Here is a 23641-nt window from a genome sequence, read left to right as displayed (position 1 = left end):
GGCGCGCGCCCGCCTGTTTGCTCGCGGAGCTGGCCCGGGGCGGGAAGCCGACTCGCAAGTGTATCAGAGATTAGGGGGCCCGCTTCAATCCCCCGGCCGCGATTCCGCCCGCGGGTGCGGGCCGCTGTAACCACTGGTCCCTGGGAGGGGGACACCCAAGGGAGACGCCGAGGGGCTCCTGCTGAGGACTAGAGAGGCTTCCTTCTTTCCAATGCCACGAAATTTGCAACTTGTCTATCCTCTGAAGTTTGAGAAGGTGGAAGGCCAACTCCCAGGGTAAAAAACGGGGTTGATTCAAATACCAACATAGGGGAATGGGAGGGACACAGGGAGTGGGGAAAGGAAGGCGGGGAGGAAGATGAGGGAAGGAGATCGGCACTGCTGCAAGACATGGTGGCACAGGTTTGCAATTCAGCAGTGGGGAGGTGAAAGCTGAAGGCTCAGAGTCAAGTTCAACTTACATCAGACAATTCAAGGCCAGTCTGAGCTACATGCTGTCCAGTTTCAAAAGGCTGGAGGAGGAGGAGGAAGATAGGGAGAGGAGGAGAGGAGAAACAAGGAGAAGAGGAAAAGAGGATAGTCTGGGAGAGGAAAGGGGAGCAATAAGGGCCCCCTTCTTCTTCTTTTTTTTTAAAGATTTATTTATTTATTTATTATTACATGTAAGTACACTGTAGCTGTCTTCAGACACACCAGAAGGGGGCATCAGATCTCATTATGGGTGGTTGTGAGCCACCATGTGGTTGCTGGGATTTGATCTCAGGACCTTCAGAAGAGCAGTCAGTGAGTCTTAACCACTGAGCCATCTCTCCAGCCCAAGGACCCTCTTCTTCTAATCTCACCTCCAGCCCCAAGTTTGCTGCCTCCAGGCCCAGTGCCTCTTCCCCCTTCTCACACCCCTTCCCCAGGCTGCCAGGGTAGATCCCAGCATAGGAAACCATGGTATCCAAAACATTGGCTGGTCCCCAGTCCAGCTCTGAGTCTTTGGTGTCCTGAAGCCTTCCGCTTCCTTTGGCCCTGGCCAGAGGTGTGTTTCTTAGTCTTAAGTCAAATTTCTGACAGGTGGAAAGGACAGTCACACACTCCTGGGTGCTTTGAGACTCACACAGAAGCCATGTCCCCACTAGATCCCTGCCCCTGCTCTCTGCCCTCCTTCCCTCCCTCCCTGTACCTTCCAGGTGTGGGCTGATTCCTTCCCTGTCCTGGTGCTGTTGGCTCCCAACCTATTCCTGCAGGCAGCCCTCCAGGTTGTCTTCTCCTCAGTGATCAAAGGAACAAACAGCGTCTGTCTCCATCTCAGCTGTCCAGCAACGAGGTGTCCTTAGCTTTCTCCCTTTCCCTTCAGGCCATATGTTAGGTTTTCTCAGGAGTCACACAGGGACTCTCCACCTTGCCTCACTCTGACCCCCACCTTTGGGAAACACACTATCGTGGCAATCAGTCCTCTCTCCTTGGAGTTCTAAAGTCTTTTTTCTTGCTATTCGGAAGTGCGAACTGATCAATTAAGTCTGTGCCTGGCTCTGTACTCTCTGAACTCTTCATGCTGGTCTAAATTCCTTACAGAGTTGCTGCAGTTGGGTTCCCAGCTCCCTCATTCTCTGCTGCTCTCTGGGCACAGGGGCCTGCCGCATCTCCTACCCCATGAGAGCTTCATCTACCGTAGCTTTGACCTGTAGGCCAAAATGGTCCCAACTCCTAGACTTCTGTCCCTCCAGTCTCATTCCCTTTCTGTGTTACTGTGACTGCAAGGTCCCGCCGCTGCGGAAATTAGGCGCCCCCATCAAGCGGTCTGCGCGCGCCCTCTGCCGCCCGCTGTGAGAGACGACATTCTGCATAGGACTAGCCCTGCACCCTTATTGGGTGTTTTCTTGAATTCTGGCTGGAACAAAACCTGGGAGCGCAGATATTTCCAAAACAAAATAGTATGTCCGTCTAAAGGACTCAGTACCACCTGGTGGTATTGTAGAGAAGAAGAGAAGGTGTGTGTGTGCGGGGGAGGTGGGGGACGACCCTCTGTGTGTGTATTGGGGGCGGGGATGAATCCAAGGAGGCCAGAAGTGGATATCAGACCACAAAAAGCTGGAGTTACAGACAGTTGAACCCACCCAATGTGGGACCAAACTCACATCTTCTTGATGAGCAGCATGTGTCCTTAACCACTGCGGCATCTCTCTAGCCCCAGCTTAGTTCTTGACTCACGGTCTGAAAAGTCTGAAGTGAGGCTTCGGGGTCCAGGAATTTTCTCTCCCTAGAAACCTGGCAATGGTCTTAACCCAGGAGCTTCCCAACTCAGTGGCCCGTGTGATGGCTAGCTTTTCATCCACATGATGCAGCTGGTGGTGTCGACAGCTAAGAAGGATGAAGGAACTGAGCTCGCGGTATCCACGGCCACGGCTCTCTACCTGGTGGGCCTGTTGGAAGGAAGTATCATGGTGGAAATGTGTGATGGGGCAGAGCTAGGAAAGAGAGGAAGAGGGGAGACAGGGAGAAGGAAGGGAAGAGGGAAAGCCGGCACTAGCATTTGTTCTGTCTGGCCCCCAGCTCACTGAATGGTACCACACTCAGGGCAGGTCCTCCTCCCTTAGCTGATGTCCTGGAGCAACCTCAAAGATATATTCAGAAGTGTGTCTAATTAATCTCCTAGGTACTTCTCAACCCATTCAAGTATACCTGAAATCCCAGTGCTGGAGAGCCTGAGGTAGGAGGATGGCATGTTCAAGGCTACATAGAAAGACCTATCTCAAAAACAGACAAAAATGGGCTGGAGAGATGGCTCAGTGGTTAAGAGCATTGGCTGCTCTTCCTAAGCTCCTGAGTTCAATTCCCAGCAACCACATGGTGGCTCATAACCATCTGTAATGGGATCTGATGCCCTCTTCTGGTGTGTCTGAAGACAGCTACAGTGTACTTATATAAATAAAATAAATAAATTGTAAAAAAAAAAAAAAAAAAAAAAAACAGACAAAAATGATTAAATGAACTGTCACGACATATTATATTGTGACAATATAACCTCAAACAGCTCCTGTGTTATAAGAGAGTCACCCAGGACTGCATAATGGTTTCTGTGGTTATATAACAGGCTATCCCCTAAACCGGATGGCTTTAATAATGGCACCTACTTTTTTGTTTGTTGTTTGTTGTTGTTTTGTTTTAAGGATGAGGCTAACGGTATAGCTCAGCAGATAAAGGCATTTGCTGCCAAACCTGATGACCTGACATGGATTCCTGGAGTTTACATGATAGAAGCAGAAAACAAAATTCCACAAATTGTTCCTCTGACTTCCACAGATGCTGTAGCACAACACACACACACACAGAGAAAGAGAGAGAGACAGAGACAGAGACAGAGAGACAGAGATATGGGGGGAACAGAGGAATGAATAAAAAAATAAATTTAGCCGGGCGTGGTGGCACACGCCTTTAATCCCAGCACTCGGGAGGCAGAGGCAGGCGGATTTCTGAGTTCGAGGCCAGCCTGGTCTACAAAGTGAGTTCCAGGACAGCCAGGGCTATCAGAGAAACCCTGTCTCGAAAAACCAAAACCAAAAACTAACTAACTAACTAACTAAATAAATAAATAAATAAATAAATAAATAAATAAATTTATTTGGTTGGTTGGTTGGTTTTTAAGACAGAGGAGTCTCTCTGTGTAGCCTCAAGTGTCCTGGAACCTATTATGTAGATCAGACTGGCCTAGAACTCACAGAGACATGCCTACCTCTACCATCTTTAATCCCTAGGGGTTAAAGGTATAGACTGCTACGCCTGTCTGTTTTAATTTTTCTTTTTCTTTTCTTCTCTTTTCTTTCCTTTTCTTTTTTTTCTTTTCTTTTCTTTTTTTTTTCTTTTCTTTTCCTTTCCTTTCCTTTCTTTTCTTGTTCCTTTCTCTTTCTTTGTTTCTTTCTTCCTTCCTTTCTTTCTTTCTTTCTTTCTTTCTTTCTTTTCTTTCTTTTTTTTTGAGACAGGATCTCAAGTATCCACCACTGCTGCAAACTATGTAGCCAAGGGTGGCCTTGAATTACTGATCCTTTTTATTTCTTGCGGGGGGGGGGGGGGAGCAGGATTCAAGACAGGGTTTCTCTGTGTAGCCCTGGTTGATCTGAAACTTGCTCTGCAGGCTAGCCTTGAACTCAGAGAGATCCAGCTGCCGGCCTCTGCCTCCAGAGTGCTGGGATTAAGGGTTTGCACCACTCCCTGCCCTGCTGAATTACTGATGTGCCCGATTCTCCCTCCTAAGTGCTGTGGCTATCAGTCAGTGTCACCACAACCAGTTAGTCAGTCACTGCCTACACAGTGACACACTTCCTCCAACAAGGCCACATCTCCTAATAGTATCATTCCCTGTGAGTCAAACATTCAAACACATGAGGTGGGGGGCAAACCTATCCAAACTGTTGTGCTAGGAATCACTCCTGAGCCCCCAAAGGCCACCAAGGAGCTGATTCTGATGTAATTGCATTTAGGGTCTTTATTTACAAGCTGGGCCTTGGGCCACACTGCTATCTCTGACAGCAAAATGGGAGGGTGCAGCCCCGAGCTCTTAGGGGGACAAGGCTTTATAGGAAATGGTGAGCAAGAGAGGGGAGTTTAGCCTGGCAAGTATCTAACTGAATAACTATTGTATGCAGACAGGTGGTGCTCTGAAGCAAGACTGTATACAATCAGGAATGGTCTGAAAGTTCACCTGAAACAATCAGACTAATCTTTGATTAACTGTTACTAGGAAATAATTACGGAGTAACTCTGGCCAAAGACAAGCCCTGGGGTCCTTCTTGGTACATGTGTGCAGCTTGGGTTCTGCTGCAGGTCAAGTTTTCAGGTGTTTTTTTTTTTTTCTTTTTTCTTTTAAGATGGAGGCCGGTTCCAAGATGGAGTAGGAATGGCCTCTCAAAACCACGACACACAAGTAGACATTTTTGTCCAGGAAAAATAATCCAACTAGGGCTGGAGAGATGGATCAGTGGCGATGAGGGCCAGCTCCTCTTTCAGAAGTCCTGAGTTCAGTTCCCAGTGCATACAAGATGGCTTATAACCATCTGTAACTCCAATTCCAGGAAATCAGATACCTTCCTCTGGCCTCGGTAGGCCCAAGGCGAACATACATGCGCCCAGCCATGCATTTAAACAAAATATTCATACACATAGAAAATGATCTTGGGGGCTGGCAAGATGGCTCAGTGGTTAAGAGCGCCGACTGCTCTTCTGAAGGTCCCGAGTTCAAATCCCAACAACCACATGGTGGCTCACAACCATCCGTAACGAAATCTGATGCCCTCTTCTGGAGTGTCTGAAGACAGCTACAGTGTACTCACATATAATAAATAAATAAATCTTTAAAAAAAGAAAAAAGGAAATGATCTTAACTGGATGTGTCTGTCTCTGTCTGTCTGTCTCTTTCTTCCTTTCTGTACTTGAGCTTCTCCTCATAGCCACTGGACCCAAAGAATAAATATTGCAAGTTGAAGGAAAACTCCAGATCCTAAGACCCGGACTCAGAAGTGACAATGCACCACTGATTCCACTCTCTAGTGATGAAAGCAAGTCACCTGAGTTCGCTCGCCCAGCACCCACGTGAAAAGGCCTGGCACCTCGATCTGCCCACCTGGCACTCCTGGGGCTGGGGGATAAAATGCAGCTCAGTGAGAGATCCCGCCTCGAAACACCAGGTGGAACAACGCAGAGTATGGGGTTGAAGTCATGTAATCCCGGCATCTGGAAGGCAGAGGCAGGTGGACTTCTGTGAGGTCAAGAATAGCCTTTTCTATACAACAAGTTCTAGGCCAGCTAGGGCTACATAGAGATATCAAGTCTCAAAAAGCAAAACAAAATGAGCCTTTGGCTTCTGTAGGCACATGCACACATATGTGCCCGCGCACACACACTAAGTATGTAAATAAATGAGCATAAGGGCCCAAGCTAGACTGCTGAATGGGTAAGGGACACAGCCACATTGGTTCATGGTTCCAATTAAGGCTTGGGAAACAGCTAGCCTCCCCCACCTCCACCTCCAACCTCAGGTTGGACCAACCAAGTCAGACTCTCCTACGTGGGGCATCAGAGTAATATCATTTGCTCCTCTCTAGGTGGTCCCTGAAAAGCCCAAACCCTTCTATGGGGGCATCTCACCACATGGTTCCTCCCAGGAAAGGAGGGGGTGGGCTGTGTCCTTCTCATCTCTTATAGCTTGTGAAGGGGCTCAACCTTCTCCTCTCCTACCAGGAAGTTGGAGATGGTGGCTTTTCTAGGCTATTCTTGGGATTCTGGAGTCTCTGAATCTATACCGCTTCCTAGGTCACCCCAAGGGGTAGCTCTTGGTGCAAGTGTGAAGAGCAAACAAATTAGTCAGGACACAGACTTCCTCCCAGGACTCTCAGGTCTGTGCTGAGCAAACACCCAGCCAGGCCTCCAGCCCACTAGGAGAGCCCCAGGCTCTGCACCTGGCCTGCAAAATGAGCTTTCTCAGGGTGTCCATCACTCCTCCCTCCGGAGCCCTGCCAGACTGTGCCCCTTGGGCTCAGCACCCCAGCCTTGGAGCCAGCGGCAAAGGCTAGCTTAGTGGATCGACCAGAAGTCCACTTGTAGAAGAGTGTGAAAGGTTACAATGGATGAAAGAAGGTCTGAGCTGATCCTTAGGCAGACAAACAGAACTTTGTGAGTTCCACATTGGCCTGCCTGGTCTACAAGCAGTTCCAGGCCAGCCCAGGTGCCATCGTGAGATCTGGAAAAAAAGAAAAGAGAGTTAGGAGGTCTGGTAGCACATGCCTGGTATCCCAGCTCTCCAGAGGCCAAGGCAAGAGGATTGCTGAGAGTTAGAGGTCAGCCTGGGCTACATGGACCCTGTTCAAAAAACACACAAACCGACGTAGCCGTGAATAAGGTTTACTCCCTACCCCAACTCTCTCCCATCTCCTGATCATCAAAAACAAAGTTTACCCTCCCCTCTAAGGGCTGAGTACAGAGAAATCAGCTCCTTTCAGGCTCAACCTTTAGTTTTCATTTTGGTGCTGTTGTTTGTCTGTTGTTGTTTAAGATTTTTATCTTGAAAAAACTATGAACGTCTTAGGGAGGCCTGGGCATTGGATGACCTGGAGCCATCTGAGGTACCTGTTGTAAGAGCAGTACTCCCTCTTAACCACTGAGCCATGTCTCTAGGCCCTGAGGGATGTGTGTGTGTGTGTGTGTGTGTGTGTGTGTGTGTGTGTGTGTGTTTAAACTCTTAGTGACCAGGCTTTCTTCTCTTGAGTCCTGGGATTGATGAAAAGTGTTACCAGGTCTTGACATTTTTAAAAAAACGTGTTTTTTATTTTTGTTGTTGTTTCTATTGTTTTTTGTTGGTTGTTTGGTTGTTTGGTTGGTTAACTGTAGACAGGATCCCACTGTGTAGCCCTAACTGGTCTGGAACTTGCTTCAGAGACCAGGCTCGCCTCAAACTCACAGAGATTTGCCTCCTGAGTGCCGGGATTGAAGGCATGTGCCATTATGCCTTTATTTGTAACTTTTAATTACATTTTATTTATTTTTAGTGAGTGTATGTGTCTATATGGGTATGTATGGGGCACAGCGCATGTGTGGAGGTCAGAGGTCTACTTGTGAGAGTCAGTTCTCTCATTCCACTATGCTGGTCTTTGGAGATTTAACTCAGGTCGTCAGGTTTAGTGGCAAGTACCTTTACCCACTGAGTCATCTTTTCAGCCCTCATGGTCATCCTCTTGCCTTGGCATTCCTAAGATTGGGATTACATGTGTAAGCTACTGTGGTCGTCTTTTCCCTTCTGGTGCTGGGATCAAATCCAGAGTCTCAAAATATGAAGCAAGTGTTCTATGATGAAGCCAGACCCCCAGTGTCTCTTCTGCACGTCAGAGTTGGGCAAACCCATACTGAGTATAGACTACTGGCTATGAAAGAAGTCATGGGACTGGAAATGCAGCTCAGTTAGCGGAGTGCTTCCTAGCATGCAAAGAGCCCACTGCATATACTAGGCACAGTGGAACACAGCTTCTATCCCAGCACTTGGGAAGTGGAGATGGAAAGAAGATTGAGGTCATCCCCATAGAGTGAGTTCAAAGCCAGCCTGGGCTGTATGACATCCTGTCATGAAGCCAGTCATTTAGTTGACCAGGATCTATTTTCTACTCATGTGAAATGAGAATAAAGTTCCAACTGGAGAGGGGTGGGGCCACAGGGATGCCTGAGTACCTTGTGGCGTGAGCAATGGTAACAGGTTGGGGGTACTTCTCTTTCTACTTTTTCAGAAACTGGCTGGAGGGAAGGGGGAGAAAGAATTCAAACCCAGCATATCTGCACTGCCGAGGAAGGCGCTGACCCTACCTTGAGCTATCGTATGGCCACCAGGACCTGGATGTGCAGAGCTCGCACCATGTTTTGCCTTTGGGGTAGGCACCTCCTTCAGTGGGTCCTTGGTGTCTTTTTCAACACAAGAAAGGGCTTCAACTGACTTGCTGCCAATACCAGGGGTTACAAGTGGATACAGCACGGACTGTTTCAAGCCTGGCATTGTGGCATGTGCTTATAAATGCAGCACTTGGGAGGCTGAAGCTCAGGAGTTCAAAGCCATTCTCAGTTACATAAGCAAGGGCAAGGGCAGCCTGGGCTACATTCTGCCCCTTCTCTCTGACCTATCCTCCTTTATCTCAGTCATCCTTAAAGTCACCAAGGTGCAGACCAGCTCTCTTTCCTTCAGAGTTCAACAGGACTCAGGGACTTTGGTAGACCTGGCTCGCTTTGGACTTAGCTAAAGAGGCAGGTCTCTGGGCAGCCTTCTCACACCTCTGGAGATACAGGGTATTGGCTCAGATACTTGGAAGACTGAGGCAGAAACACCAAAAGCTCAAGGTCTGTCTGGGCTAGCCTGGACACTTTAGGAAGACCCTGTCTCCAAGTAAAAAATGTGCTGGGATATTGTTCAATGGCAGAGAGCTAGCCTAGCCTGTAAGAGGCCCAGTGTTTTATTCCCCAGCACTACAAAAAGATATTGATAGTAAAAATGAATTATCCCTAATCTCTCTGACTTTCACACTTCCATGGACTCATCCTCTGGCTTGGCAGCTGCATTAGCAAGTCGTAGATGGGTCTCTCTGTTTCATCTCCCAGCGCACCATGACACCGGTAGTTCCCAAGGCAGAAGCCTCAACACACACTCCATAGCTCTTTGTACCCCCTCATAAAACCCAACTCACAGAAAAGAGCTCAAACAAATACATGTTTGTTAACTTCACTCTAATTAAAGAGCATAGGACTTCAGAGGGTCTTAAAAGCGACATACATAAGAAAAAGTTAGGAAACCCTTGGAAACTGCCTAAGTGCCTGAGTGTCAACACACAGCACCTCCTCTGGCGGAGCATTCCAGGGAGGGAAGAACAAACAACCTCCTTGTTTGCTCTTTCCCCTTGGTCAGGTGCAGTATGGAAGGAGGGGCAGAGAAAGAGGGGCAGGTGTGGGCTGAAGCTGAGGCAGCCTGGGCAGGGGAAAATGTGAGGGGCTTCTCCAGGGGACCTTCAGGTTCGCTCTCTCTCTCTCTCTCTCTCTCTCTCTCTCTCTCTGCAGGCTGTGCCCTACTTAAAGTCCGTGGTTTGGGCTGTTGGCTGTGGACCTTAGTTCCATAGAGCTTCATGGTTATCACCAAGCATGTGACTTCAGGATGGCAACAACTCCCCTTTGGAGTGGTGGTAGTGGGGAAACCATTATGAAAGGGACAGTAAAGAAAGAAAACAGGAAAAAGGGATGTTGAGAGAGAAGGTAGCAAGGGGGTCCCCGGCTCTCAGCTTCCTGGTGACTCTAAGATCTCAGTGAGGGGACTCCTCCATCCAGTGGAGGGAGCGTGCTCTGACTTAAGGAAGACAGTCATGCACAGTGATGCTTCATGCACAGTGATGCTTCATGCACAGTGATGCTTCATGCACAGTGATGCTTCATGCACAGTGATGCTTCATGTGCAGTTGCTGTCTCATGCCCACTTCTGCCCCAGACCTTATTCACTTCTCAGTGCTCAGCATGCTGAGAGAGGAGAGCGAGCCCCTCAGGACAGAGTGGGCAGGAGAGGCGGGAGGAATTGGGGTGAGGATAGCTGGATAGATCTTAGCCATGTCTCCTTGAGTTACTGTGTTTGGAAACAGAACAGGGTCCCCTACGTAGCCCACACTGACCATAGGCCTGCTTCAACTTCTCAGGTGTTCAGGTTATAGGTGTATGCTATTGACCATTAAAAATATATACATTTGGGGGCTGGAGAGATGGCTCAGAGGTCAAGAGTTCTTGTTGCCTTTGCAGAGGACCAGTGCTTGGTTCTCAGTGCCCTCATGGTAACTTAACAACTCCAGTTCCAGAGGATCTGATACTTTCTCCTGGCTTCTTTGAACAACTGCATACATCTGGTATACAAACGTACATATAGGAAAAACACTTATACATACACAATATACTGATGCATTGTGTGTGCTTCTCTCTCTCTCTCTCTCTCTCTCTCTCTCTCTCTCTCTTTTTCTTTCTTTCGACAGAGTCTCACTAGAATGCCATGGATATTCTAGAACTCACTATGCAGGCCAGGCTGGCCTTGAACTCAGGTTCCATTGACCTACCTGTCTCTGCCTCCCAAATGCTGGGAGTAAAGATGTGTACCATCATACCCAGCCTCTTTATTGTTTTTGTTTTTGCTTGTTTCTATTTCCTATATGACCCCGACTGTCCTGGAACTCAGTATCTAGACTAGGCTAGCCTCAAACTCACAGATATCTACCTGCTTCTGCCTCCCAGAACTAAAATTGTACCCTGCCATGCTTGGCCATTTTTTTTAAAGATTTACTTATTTATTATATGTGTGTACACTGTAGCTGTCTTCAGATACTCCAGAAGAGGGCATCAGATTTTTGTTACAGATGGTTGTGAGCCACCATGTGGTTGCTGGGATTTGAACTCAGGACCTTTGAAAAGCAGTCAGTGCTCTTAACCGCTGAGCCATCTCACCAGCCCCTTGGTTTGTTTTTAAAGTCAACGTTTTACACTTACTTGTATTTATTTGTGCATGCCACGTGCAGGTGTGATCCTGTGCAAACATGTTCTGGTCACAGCACACATGCAGAGCCCAGAGGACAACTTCCAGAAGCCAGTTCTCTGCACCCATTCTGTAGGCCCTGGGGCATTAGATTCAGGTTGGCAGACTTGATGGCGAGTGCTTTTACCCACTGAACCATCTTGCCAGCCTGTATTTGTTGCTCATATTGCCCATTTTGGCCTTGAACTTGCTATGCAGTTAAAGATGGCTGACAATGACCTTGATCTTCTTGAATTCCTGACCTTCTTACTTCCATGTCCCCAAGCTAGGATTATAGGCCTCTGCCCCCACGCCCCAGGCCCAGTTGGATGGCATGCTGGGGATTAAACCCGGGTCTTATGCATGCTAGGCAAGTACTCTACCAGCTGAGCTGGTACCTGTCTGTCTGTCTGTCTCTCTCTCTCTCTCTGTGCGCATGTGTGTGTGTGTGTGTGTGTGTGTGTGTGTGTGTGTGTGTGTATGTGTGTGTTGAGACAGGTTCTAATATAAGCAGAGTTTGTCTCAAACTTGCTATGTAGCTGAAGCTGACCTTGAACTCATGATCATCCTGCCCCTACCTCCTAGGAACACAGAAGTGCATCATCACACCATGCTTTAAATATATATTGTTTACATGGTCAGCTGAGTCCTTGGCATTGTGCTGGATCCTTGGATATAGCAAGGACTGAATTATTAAAGACTATTTTAGAGATCAATGTGGCATAAAATATAAATTCATATAAATTTATGACCATTCATCCTATTTTCAGAATTTGTATAGAAATAAGGTCACCAGTTGTGCATTAAATATTAAAAATAGTGTCTATTACCTGTTCTGTTTGTAGAGGCAGAAGCTAGGAGGCTACTTCACGTTCTTCAGCAAAGGAACAGCTGAGTAATTGTGGTTTGCCTATACCATGGGACCTAATGCAGCCATTACAAAGGACAAGTTATCCCCACAGCTTGGGTGCAAGCTGGTAAGTACAACTACTTGACTGGCTCAAGCAGGAGGATTGTCAGCTCAAGGCCTGTAAAACTTGGTGAGACCCCAGTCTCAAAAAATGAAAGCGAGGTCTGGGCATGGTGGTGGCACACTCCTTTAAGTCCAACACTTGTGGGGCAGAGGCAGGCAAAATCTCTGTGAGCTTGAGGCTAGCCTGGCCTACATAGTGAGACCCTATCTCCAAAAAAAAAAATAAAATAAAATTATCGAGTCAATTAACTAATTAGTGCTGGTGATGTAGCTTCATGGTAGTGCGCTGCACCCCCGCCAAAATAAAAGTTCTAAACACAATGACTTTGAGGGGCATTCACAGTTGAGTGAGAAAAATAAAATAGATTGCTCCAGGGTGAATGGCAAAAATTTACGTCTTCAGGAAATTCTGGGCAGCAGAACCCTTCTAAGCATTAGGCACCCAGAAAATCTGTAAGTTGCCTCCAAGTGTTTTTCATTTTTCCCATTTTCATGTTTGTGTGTGTTATGCGTGCTTGCATTTATGTAGGCACACGTGGGTATAGGTGCACATACAGGAGGAAGCCTACATTTAATGCCAGGACTTGCCACAGTCTAGGTTTTTGTCTGTGGTTCTGCAGATTGAACTCAGGGCCAAGTGTTTTACCACTGAGCTCCGTCTCCAGCTGTCTTCTGGTTCGGTGTTATACAATGTGCTACAGTAAACAGTGAAATTCCTTAGAGGGATGTTTGAAATATTTTAGTAGTTATGCAAATTATTTTCTAAAAAAATTGGAAGTGCCTAGAGATGTAGCTCAATCGATCATTTGCCATGCATATAGGAGGCCCTGGTATTAATATCCAGTGCCTGAGGCAGGAAGTATCGGGAACAGGGCTAGTCAGCACCCATAGGACCTAGGTTCAATTTTCAGCACTGAATAAAACTGGGAGTGGTGGCAAACCCTGTGATCTCAGCACTTGAGAGGTAGAGGCAGGAGGGTCAGGAATGCAAGGTCATTCCAGTTAAATGGCAAGTTTGAGGCCAGCTACTTGAGTCTATCTCTCAAAAAAAAAAAAAAATCCATATCAAGAAACAAAAGAAAGGCCAGGCAGTGGTAGCGTACGCCTTTAATCCCAGCACTTGGGAGGCAGAGGCAGGCGGATTTCTGAGTTCGAGGCCAGCTTGGTCTACAGAGTGAGTTCCAGGACAGCCAGGGCTACACAGAGAAACCTGTCAAAAAAAAAAAAAAAAAAAAAAGAGAGAAACAAAAGAAAGGCCCTGCAATTGTCAAGGAAATCCTGTGGGACAAATTATATCCCCACCCTCACACCACTTAACTGCTGCGCTCTCTCTCCAGACTTGCACTTCTTCTCTTTGAGAAAGGGTCTCATGTAGACCAGGCTGGCCTCAAACTCCTCTGTAGCCAGGGGTAACTTTGAACTGCTGCTCTGTCTTCCTCTCCCTCCCACTATGCTGAGGATGCAGGCACCACCACCACGCCCAGTTTTATGAGATGCTGAATACTGAGCCCAGGGCTTCATGCATACTAGCCAGACACTCCACCAACTGAGCCACATCCCCAGGCTTGTTGCAGGGCTCCTCGGGAGTTAGGACAGGTGGATTGGTTAATTTGTTGTTGTTGTTGTTTGTTTTTTGTTTGTTTGTTTGTTTGTTTTTCGAGGCAGGGTTTCTCTGTGTAGCCCTGGCTGGCCTGGCACTCACTCTGTAGATCAGGCTGGCCTTGAACTCAGAAATCCACCTGCCTCTGCCTCCCAAGTCCTGGGATTAAAGGCGTGCGCCACCACGCCCGGCTAGGTTAATTTTTATTATGAACTATGACTAGAGTCAGCTGGGAAGACAGAACCTCAGCTGAAGAGTTGCCTCCATCCTTTGGCCTTCCGGCATGTCTGTAGGACAATTTTCTTGATTGTAAATTGACCGAGGAGGGTCCAACCTACTCTGGGAGGTACCATTCCAACACAGGGCATAAACTGAGTTCTCTTTTCCCTCTTGGTTTCTGCTTCAGTTCCTGCCATGACTTTCCTTGGTAACGGACTGTAACCTGTAAGCAGAAATAAACCCTCTCCACCCACATTTGCTTTGGTTTTGGCAAACTGGGACAGCAGGTGTGTATTCAAGGGAGAGCAAGATTCCTTCTACCTCTGGCAGGACAGGGTGGCACATTTGTGGTCCCAAATAGCCAAGGGCCATGGGGTAACACAGAACCAGCTGCAACATGGTGGCGCAACATTAGTGCTAGGCATTTATTTGGGAAGGCAGGATGCCAGGAGAGCCAGGGAATTGGGGGCTCTCAAGGCTCCACCTCCAGAGCAGTTCAAGCCCTGCCTCAAAGCCAAGGTTACCACCATCATTCTCCACTTCGAAGATGGTAACTACAAATGGTAACATGCAACTCAAGAAAGTACTGAGTAGCTACTGGCAAAGTTGGGACACAGGTGCCTGCTCTACACACACATAAGGCAGAGTGCTGGACAAAGGAAAGATCCTTCCTTCCTCAAACTCAACAGAAACCCACCTGCCTCTGCCTCCCAAGTGATGGGGTTAAAGGTGTGTGTCCCCATGCCCAGCCCTGAGACAGGCTCTTGAGCTCCTTGTCTCGGTCTCTGCACAATGATGATTAAACACTGGGGCATGGGTGAGTGAGCAAAACAAAGCAAGCAACGTTTCTTGGGTAACTGAGGAAAATGAGAACGCAAGGGGCAGGAGGAGGAGAGAAACTCCTAAGAGTGAGCGGGGTTCCAGGAGAAGGGAAAACTATAGAGATGCTCAGTAGGGGCTTTTATATGGCACCCAGCTGAAACTGGACAATGGCTGAGGTAATTTCTACTGACACTGGTTAATTCTCTAGGCTTATCACAGGCCAAGCCAATGGGGGGGGGGGGTGCTGCACGTGCTCTTGGCATGTTCCTGGGCTGACCAGGTAGACAGCCAGGAGCTGTTTATGCACTGCTCATTCAGTTCTGGGTGGTCCACGTGTTCAAGTCCCTCTTTCCACCTATGATTGGCTCCTCTGCTGGCCACTAGACTGAGCTGACCTCAATGGAGTTGTCAGTCTCTGACCTTGGCTAGTGTCTCCCTGACCTGGTGTTGGTTGAACTCTGTACCTTGTCTCTGCTATCACCGTTTACCATGGGCCATTTTCTCTTTGCTGCCTACAGAGAACTAGCTCCTGCCTATTTCCTTTCTTTCTTTTCTCTCTTCCTCTCATCCTTCCCTTCCCCTTTCTATCTCTTTTTTTAGATGTGTGTGTGTGCATGCACAAGTACCTGCATACATTAATGCCATGGTACATGTATGGAGGTCAGAGGACAAACCTGGTTGCCTGTCTTCCCTTCCACCTTGTCTGAAACAGGGTCTCTGTCTCTCTCCCTCTCTGTCTCTGTCTCTCCTAAGCTAGCTGGCCTTGGAGCTCTTGGGGATGTCACCCTCTTTGTTTCCTGTCACCTCATTGGAGCTGTGAGGACGGCAGATGCTTGCTGACACCTCTGATTTTATGAGATTCTGGAAACTTGAACTCAGGCCCTCCACACTTACATGGCAAGCACTTTACCCACTGTACCATTTCCCCAGGCCCTTCTCATTGGTTTTTTTGTTTTTTTTTTTCTTTTCTTTTCTTTTTTTTCTTTTTTAAGACAGAGTCTTAATATACAGACCTGGCTAGCATGGAACCCACGATGTAGACCAGGCTAGACTCAAACTCAGAGATTCATCTGCTTCTGCCTCCCGAGGGCTGGAATTAAGTGTGATCCACCTTGTGGGTGCCTTGACTCCAATCTAGGCAAGAGTAACAAGAACAGCCGGCGTGGTGGCGCACGCCTTTAGTGCCAGCACTCGGGACGGGAGGCAGAGGCAGGCAGGTTTCTGAGTTCGAAGCCATCCTGGTCTACAAAGTGAGTTTTAGGACAGCCACCCTATACAGGGAAACCCTGTCTCGAAAAACCAAAAAGAGTAACAAGAACGTAACCATCTCTCCAGGCCTGTTTGAGTTTTTGAGACAATGTCTATTGTAGCCCAGGCTGGCCTCAAATTCACTCTGTGACTAAGGATGTCCTTACCCTCCTGGTTCTGTTGTCCCCCACTTCCAAGTGCCAGGATCACTGGAGAGTGTCATCACGACCCCTTGTTTATTTTGCTTTGTAAAGCAGGTGTGGCCTTGGACTGTAGATCTTCCTCCTTCAGCAATCCATGGGCCAGCAGGAAGGACCTTTCTAACAAGACCCTGTGTTGAGGGCAAGGGTATTCAGAAAAGACCTCAGAGGACGTGGTAACAGCAGCAGCTTCAGGAGTCTAGGAGACTCACTTTTCACTACGATACGATGTTTACACATTTTAAAATTCCAGTCCTTAAGTGGATCTAGCCAGGGCTTCTGCTTTAAGGGGGCTCTCCCAGGAACTCAGCGAAGAGAGTGTACTTAGCAGGTATCCCAGCTGCAGTGAGGAAGTGCACAAATTTAATTGGGAAGAGGGTGAGGATTAGGAAAATCAGGCAGCAGGCACTGCCCCACCCTTCTGAGATCATTGTTCCCCACACCAGCAGGGGAAACTGGCATCACAGATGTCATGAGCAGGCAAAGGACCTTCATCTAGGATCATCAGAGAGCCACTTCGAAGCCAAGCACAGTAGCATGTATCTGCAATCCTAGTACTTGGGAGGCTGAGGCAGGCTTGCCGCGATTTTGCCATGAGCTGTGACTTGGAGGACAGCCTGGAAGGCAGATTGAAGAAGGAACAGAGGAGGAGTGGGTGGTTTGGCAGAGCATGCCTTTAATCACAGCAATCACAAGGCAGAAACAGGTGGATATCTGTGAGTTCAAGGCCAGCCTGAACTACAAGGTCCAGGATAGCCAGAGTTACAGAGTAAGACCTTCTCAAACAAAAGAGGGAGATGGAGGGCACCACAGTGAGCTGTAGTAAATTCAAGGTACTTTCCCCAAAGCACTGGAGTGGAGGAGACCCCCTTCTCCGCCTCCCACCCCTGTCCTGGTGGGATGCAACCTGCCTGGCCTCAATCAGCGATGATTAAGTCAGGCCTTCGCCCCGCCTCCTCCCACCCGCTAAGTTTAAGAGTCCTTGCAAACAGCTGGCCCTAGGGATCCTGATTCACAAGTCTCCCGTTCCTTTAGTAAGGTGGTCTCTCTCTCTCCCATTGAGCTCCTTGCACAGCCTAGGAGGTCCCCTCAGGGTCGCGCCATGTCCAGCCCTGCTCCCTCAGGCATTCAGGTCCAGCCCGGGAGCCTGCGCCCCTGTCCGGGGGCTGTTTCCCCAGTTGTCCCGCGTCGACTAGCTCAGGGACGCCTGGAGTCATCCTTCTCTGTCGAGGCCATCCTGGCGAGACCCAAGACCCGAGAGCTGGCTGCCACCTCTCTGCCGCTCTCTACCTGCACCAGTCTGAACCTCCTCGGAGCAGTGTCGCAGTACGGGGTCCTGCCCTGGGTGTGCTCCACAGGGTCTTGGCTGCCCGCCTACCTGAGCGTGGGCGTCTACCCGCTGTGCTCCATGTCCTGCGTGCCCGGACTGAATGTCACTCACCACCAGCAGGGCCTCAGGCTCACAGGTATCAGAATGGAAGCGGTGGCAGATAGCATCAAGGGGGAACTCCTGGAGTTAGCCCGGGGTGATGGTGTATGCCTGTAATCACTGCTGTGAGTTCATGGTTGTACTAATCATGTCAAATTCAGAAGACAGCTTTTCACAGCGTTCCTTCACATCCCCTGACTTTTCCATACTTCTGAGTGTTTTTAATTTGTATATATATATGTGTGTGTACAGGTGAGTGCACACGAATGTGGATATCAGTGGTCAACATCAGCTGTCTTCAATACTTTTCAGCTTCCCGAGAGCTATTTACACTTAAGTACAAGAGGCTGTAAGCTATTGGACATGGGCTCCAAAACCAGGAGCAGCAGCAGCAGCAGCAGCAGCAGCAGCAGCAGCAGCAGCAGCAGCAGCAGCATTTCTCTTAATTGCCAATCTGTCTCTTTAGCCCTTTTCCATCTTAGTTTTGAGATAGGGCCTCTCACCTAACCTGGAGTTTTCTAATTGTCTAGCCTGGCTAGCCAAACATCTCCCCAATGATCCTCCTGTCTCTACTTCTTCAAAGCCTTTATTTATTTATTCATTTATTTAACGTATGAGTACACTGTTGCTCTCTTCAGACACATACCAGAAGAGGGCATCGGATCCCATTACAGATTGTGAGCCACCATGTGGTTGCTGGGAATTGAACTCAGGGCCTCTGAAAGAGCAGTCAGTGCTGTTAACCGCTGAGCCATCTCTCCAGCCCGGTCAAACAAAGCCTTTTTTAAAAACAAACAAACACGAACTTGGTGCTAGGAATCAAAACAAACATGTCTCTCCCTTCAGCTGACTCCTGAGCATCACCTATAGTCATGGTTTAAAATACCACCTCTAAGTTGGCTGCTAAGATTTTATTCCTCGATCTTGTACCATTTTCTGGCTGAGTCATCTCCCTAGCTCTTCTGGGGTTATTTCTACACAGCCCCTACCACTCTCTCCTAGATCACAGGCCAAGGAGAAGAAAGGGCCTGGAGTTTTCTTTCTCTCCTACCATGTGTGGGCAGGTGGCTGCTGGCTGAAGTCTGCTCTTGGTTTCTCTTTAGGACCAGAGCTACCTTACTGTCTAGGCCCTCTGAAATGGGCACCCACTGTGAACCTTCGGGACCACGGGACAGAGAGACACACAAAGAGGGTTCGCACAACGTTTAACTTGCAGCAGCTGCAAGAGTTGGAGAAGGTGTTTGCAAAGCAGCACAACCTGGTGGGGAAGGAGAGAGCCCAGCTGGCTGCCAGGCTGCACCTGACGGAGAACCAGGTGAGAGCAGGGGCGAGGCTCAGGCTGTGTAGGGGGCAGCTGATACCCTTGTAGTAAGGGATGGGAAGAAGATATGACCTTTTTCCTCTGAGCTAGGATGATGGGGAGAGAGCCCCCCCTTTTAAAAACACATTCCCTATGTAATATTCCTATCCGGAGTCACATTATAAACATAACCAAAGGTTCCTCTAGTGTTTCCTCCTTTTTATGTGTGTGGGTTGCATATGCGCATGTATGTTTTTGCATGTGTGTAGGCACACACGTGTGTGTAAGTATGTGTGTATGTGTGGGGGCCTGAGGTTGATATCAATAATCATTTTTTGGTAGTGAAAGAGATGGCTCAGCTGTTAATAACACTGGTGGTTCTTCCAAGGGACCCAGGTTCAATTTCCAGCACCCACATGTTAGCTCACAACTGTCTGTAATTCCAGGTCCAGGGAATCCGACACCCTCACACAGACATACATGCAGGCAGAACACCAGTACACATGAAGTAGAAAAAAAATTATACACACACACACATACACACAAGTGTCAAGCCCAGAGCTTTATGTGTGTGTGTGCTAGGCCAGGGCTCTGCCAACTGATCTACATCCCAGCCCCCTATTTTCTCTTGAAGTTATCCCAACATGATGATTTTCCCACTGGTTCATCAAGATATCCTTGTTGGGCCAGGCTTGGTGGCGCACGCCTTTAATTCCAGTACTCAGGAGGCAGAGGCAGGTGGATTTCTGAGTTTGAGGCCAGCTTGGTCTACAAAGTGAGTTCCAGGACAGCCAGGGCTATACAGAGAAACCCTGTCTCACACACCCCCCCCATACCAAAAAAAAAAAAAAGATATACTGTTGTCGAGGCCAACAAATATGTCCCTCCCTTCAGCTGACTCCTGAGCATCACCTATAGCTATGGTTTAAAATACCCTCTCTAATCTGGCCACTAAGATTTATATTCCCAGTCTATCTTTCTCTGCTAGGATTTGCATGTCATCCTAGGCAAGTCCCTATCACTAAACTACATCCTCAGCCACTAACTCTTTAGACATCTCTAGGAAGACATCACAAACTTTATAAAACCTCAATTCTTGTCTCCCCTCTATCCGTTTCTCTCCTCATCTCGGTCACACCGCCCACCTGGTTACTCACAAAAGAAGTCATCCTAGATGGGATTGACTCTGTTTCTCCACTGTCCCTGCTTTACATTCCTACACCCCTAGCTCCCCCTGGGTTACTGCAGCAGCCTCCATCCAGCCTCCACACACCAGCCAGCTGTGCAGTTACTTCAGGATGATGTCACATCCCATTCGCAAGCCTCAAACTTGATTTTCCCTCCCTTTGGCCTTCAAGGTTGGGTGTCCAGGCTCTTGCTGACCTCTCCCTTTCTCCCTGGCAGTCATACTTCTCTTTCTGGTCCTCGAGTTGAGTTTGATGTTAACTGAAAGCCATTCCATAGGCTGTCCTCCTGCTCCACCCAGTCAGCTGCTCTCTGCCCCGACCAGGATGGACCTATCTTCAAAGAGCTCCCCCAACCCAAACCTCTGTTTGTAACTCCTCTTAGATCTAGTATATCTCCTTGTTTTCTTCTTCTTCTTCTTCTTCTTCTTCTTCTTCTTCTTCTTCTTCTTCTTCTTCTTCTTCTTCTTCTTCTTCTCCTTCTCCTTCTCCTCCTCCTCCTCCTCCTCCTCCTCCTCCTCCTTCTCCTTCTCCTTCTTCTTGTTTTTTTTTTAAAGATTTATTTATTTATTACATGTAAGTACACTGTAGCTGTCTTCAGACACACCAGAAGAGGGTGTCAGATCTCGTTACAGATGGTTGTGAGCCACCATGTGGTTGCTGGGATTTGAACTCTGGACCTTCGGAAGAGCAGTCGGGTGCTCTTACCCACTGACCAGCCCCTTCTTGTTTTTTCAAGACAGGATTTCTCTGTGTAGCCCTGGCTGTCCTGGAACTCACTTTGTAGACCAGGCTGGCCTCGAACTCAGAAATCCACCTGCCTCTTCCTCCCAAGTGCTGGGATTAAAGGCGTGTGCCACCACCGCCTGGCTGTATCTCCTTATTTTCATTGTCCTTCTCCCACTGGATGGTGAGCTGTAGAGGACAGGGGCCATGCCTTTGTGCTGTCACTGTCACAGTCACCTGGTACAGCACCAGCACACTGTAGTCATAAGCACTCACTGGGGCTAGAGACATAGCTCAGTTGGTAGAGTGCTTGCCTCAAATGCTTGAAGTCTTGGATTCCATTTCCAGTACCACATACAGTGGGGACAGTAGCACACACTTGAAACCCCACACACTTGAACCCAAGTGGAGGCAGGTGGACCAGGGATTCAGGACTATCTTGAGCTACATATTGAGTTTGAGGCTAGCCTGGGTGAAATGAGACTTGGTTAGAAAAATAACTACAAAGGTACAGACAGGGATGGATGTGCGGTGACTGAGAACTCAGGAATGACATTTGGGAGAAGTGACAGTGACGGGTAAAGGGGTCTGCTGGTCAAATTCTGATGCCTGCTCATTGCCTCCAATTATAGGTGAGGATCTGGTTCCAAAATCGCAGGGTGAAGTATCAGAAGCAGCAAAAACTGAGATTGCCTTCCTCCTCTGTCACAGAGGAGCCCTCCAGCAGCTCAGATGGCAACATCCAGAGTGAAGATGCTGAGTTGGGAGTTGGCAGTTAAGGACAGAGCAAGAGGCTTTAGTCATGTTATATGGGCTAGTTCTTCCTGTGGTACCTGCTGGCCCTCCCTGTCCCACATCTCAGTGAAGAGCTTCCATAAGGTCAAAGGACACCAAATGTACTTGAACAATCAAGCAGGGGAACTCTGGAAGCAGCATAATGGATTGACCTATGTCCTTGGCCAGGTTTTACGTCTTGCAGATAGAGGTATATTGATAACTTACACATCTCTCCCAGGGTGAGTTAAAGTCTGTAAAGCACTTACAGAGTACCAGCTGGTGAGGTTTATGGGATAGACGCTGTCCCAGCTCTGCCCTGAAGATGGATTCATCAGCAATCTACTGGCCTGGCTATGGAGAATAGGCAGCCTTGAATCAGCATCACAGTGTGGAAAGACTCTCCCCAAAGTCTAGAACGAAGGAGATTTCTTAGCTCACTTCAAACAAAGTTTCCTGCATTTCAACCCTATTTCTTTTCCTCTTGTCACCCTCCTCTGTATCTGGGGATGACTTTGAATTCCTGACCCTCTACTTCCCAAGTGCTGGGATTACAGCTGCTTTTTTTTTTTTTTCTTTTGGACGGGTGGGGGAGATTACAGATTCTCATTATGTGGCACAGATTGGCTTCAAATGCATGGAAATTCTCCTGTTTTAACCTCTCTAGTGTTGAGGTAATGGGTAAAAGCCTCCATGCTTTGCCCAAAGTTTTCTTGTCTGAGACTACTTTCAATAGGAGTCCATGTTATAGTGAGCTCAGGTTTATGGTAATTGGTTCCTTGGAACAACAAGCTACTTTTTCTCTGAAGCCCCTACCTTTTCCCCCATGAATGTATGTTGACCTAATTTTGTCATTTTTTTCACCCAGTATTGACAATACATTTCTTCCTTCTTGAATGACCCTCGAACACTGGTTGGTTTCTTGCCAGGAAGCCTGCTGAGAGCTTATTCTTGTGAAATCAGCTTCTGACATTTAAGAGCTGGTTTCTGTACTGAAGGCTGCCCACCCACAGTTCCTGGGTTGAGGTGAGGTGATGGGGTAAAGGAAGGGTTGAGCTTTCTCAGTGAGGTTGTTCTCAGGGCCCAGCTTTCTGGGGAAAGAGGAAGGAAGGTGGGTAGTGGGAGGTGAGCCTGTAAAGAACCCAACATACAAGACAGTGGGCTTTAGCCAGGTGTATACATACCTTTAATTCCAGCGCTCTGGAGGCAAAGGCCAGCCTGGTCAATAGAGTGAGTTTCAGGACAGCCAGGGTTACACAGAGAAGGCCTGTCATGAACTTGTAGACATTAAATGGTAGGTTTGAGGGAATCCAGACCCTTGCCTCGAGAAGCCATCCTTTGGAGCTAGCTGGACAGTACAATACACACCTGTAGTCTTAGCACCAGTAGGCTAAGGCAGAAGGATGGAGTCAGCCAGAGCTATCATAGTGAGTCTGAGGTAAGCCCAGAGTAAATAGCCAGATGCTGTCTCAAAAACAAGGGCTGGGAGAACAGGTACAGATCCTTGCTGCCAAACTGAAGATCTGAATTTGATCCCTGGAACTTCCATGATGGAGGGAGAGAATCGTCTCTCCCCCCCCCCATGCACACACCCACACACAGACAGACACACTCACAGAATAGCTGTAAGAAAAAACACATAAAAACTGGAGAGATTGCTGAGCATTTAAGAGCACTTGTTGATCTTGCAGAGGATCTTGGTTTGATTCCTAGTATCTATGTGGTGGCTTATAACCATCCATAACTCCAGTTCAGGGGACCCAAAGCCCTTTTCTGACTTATGCAGACACCAGGCACATACAGCCAAACATTCACACAGGTAAAAAATAAATAAAATGTATGAAGACAATAACAAAAAGAGGGGGAACCCTGAAAATATTTTCATATCTCTGGGAAATCCTTCTGAAGGCTGGGCTCAGAAGTCCTATTCACCAAAGGAATCCAGCCATAGTTGTCTGTCTCCTTCAGGAACAACTGGACATTTTGTTCCCATTCATGTTCATCAGAGGCCATAGTGTCTTAATTACCTTCTTTTCCTTTTCCTTCTGAGTCAGGCTCTTCTGTTGAACATAGAACTAGCCCACTTGACTAGGCTAGTTGGCTGGGGAGCCCATGG

The 23641-nt window shown here is 48.0% G+C and overlaps 1 protein-coding gene across 1 annotated transcript; it reads left to right on the top strand.

Moving 5' to 3' along the window:
- The first annotated feature begins 17214 nt into the window (after positions 1-17214).
- On the top strand, positions 17215-21530 carry Noto (notochord homeobox). The gene is made up of 3 exons (XM_021165811.2): positions 17215-17578; positions 18645-18856; positions 21384-21530. Exons 1-3 carry the CDS (start codon positions 17215-17217, stop codon positions 21528-21530), a joined length of 723 nt encoding a protein of 240 aa, XP_021021470.1.
- The last annotated feature ends 2111 nt before the right edge of the window (positions 21531-23641 follow it).

The sequence above is a fragment of the Mus caroli genome, unplaced genomic scaffold (assembly GCF_978045245.1).
Source record: "Mus caroli unplaced genomic scaffold, Mus_caroli_1 scaffold_7, whole genome shotgun sequence".
NCBI classification, from domain to species: Eukaryota; Metazoa; Chordata; class Mammalia; order Rodentia; family Muridae; genus Mus; species Mus caroli.
Note: the sequence above shows the minus strand (reverse complement) of the source record. Positions and strands in the feature narration are given on the sequence as shown.

Coding starts and splice junctions, on each gene's coding strand:
- Noto (XM_021165811.2), top strand. CDS start 17,215: ATGTCCAGCCCTGCTCCCTCAGGCATTCAGGTCCAGCCCGGGAGCCTG. Junction 17,579..18,644: donor GCAGGGCCTCAGGCTCACAG/GTATCAGAATGG, acceptor GTTTCTCTTTAG/GACCAGAGCTACCTTACTGT. Junction 18,857..21,383: donor TGCACCTGACGGAGAACCAG/GTGAGAGCAGGG, acceptor CTCCAATTATAG/GTGAGGATCTGGTTCCAAAA.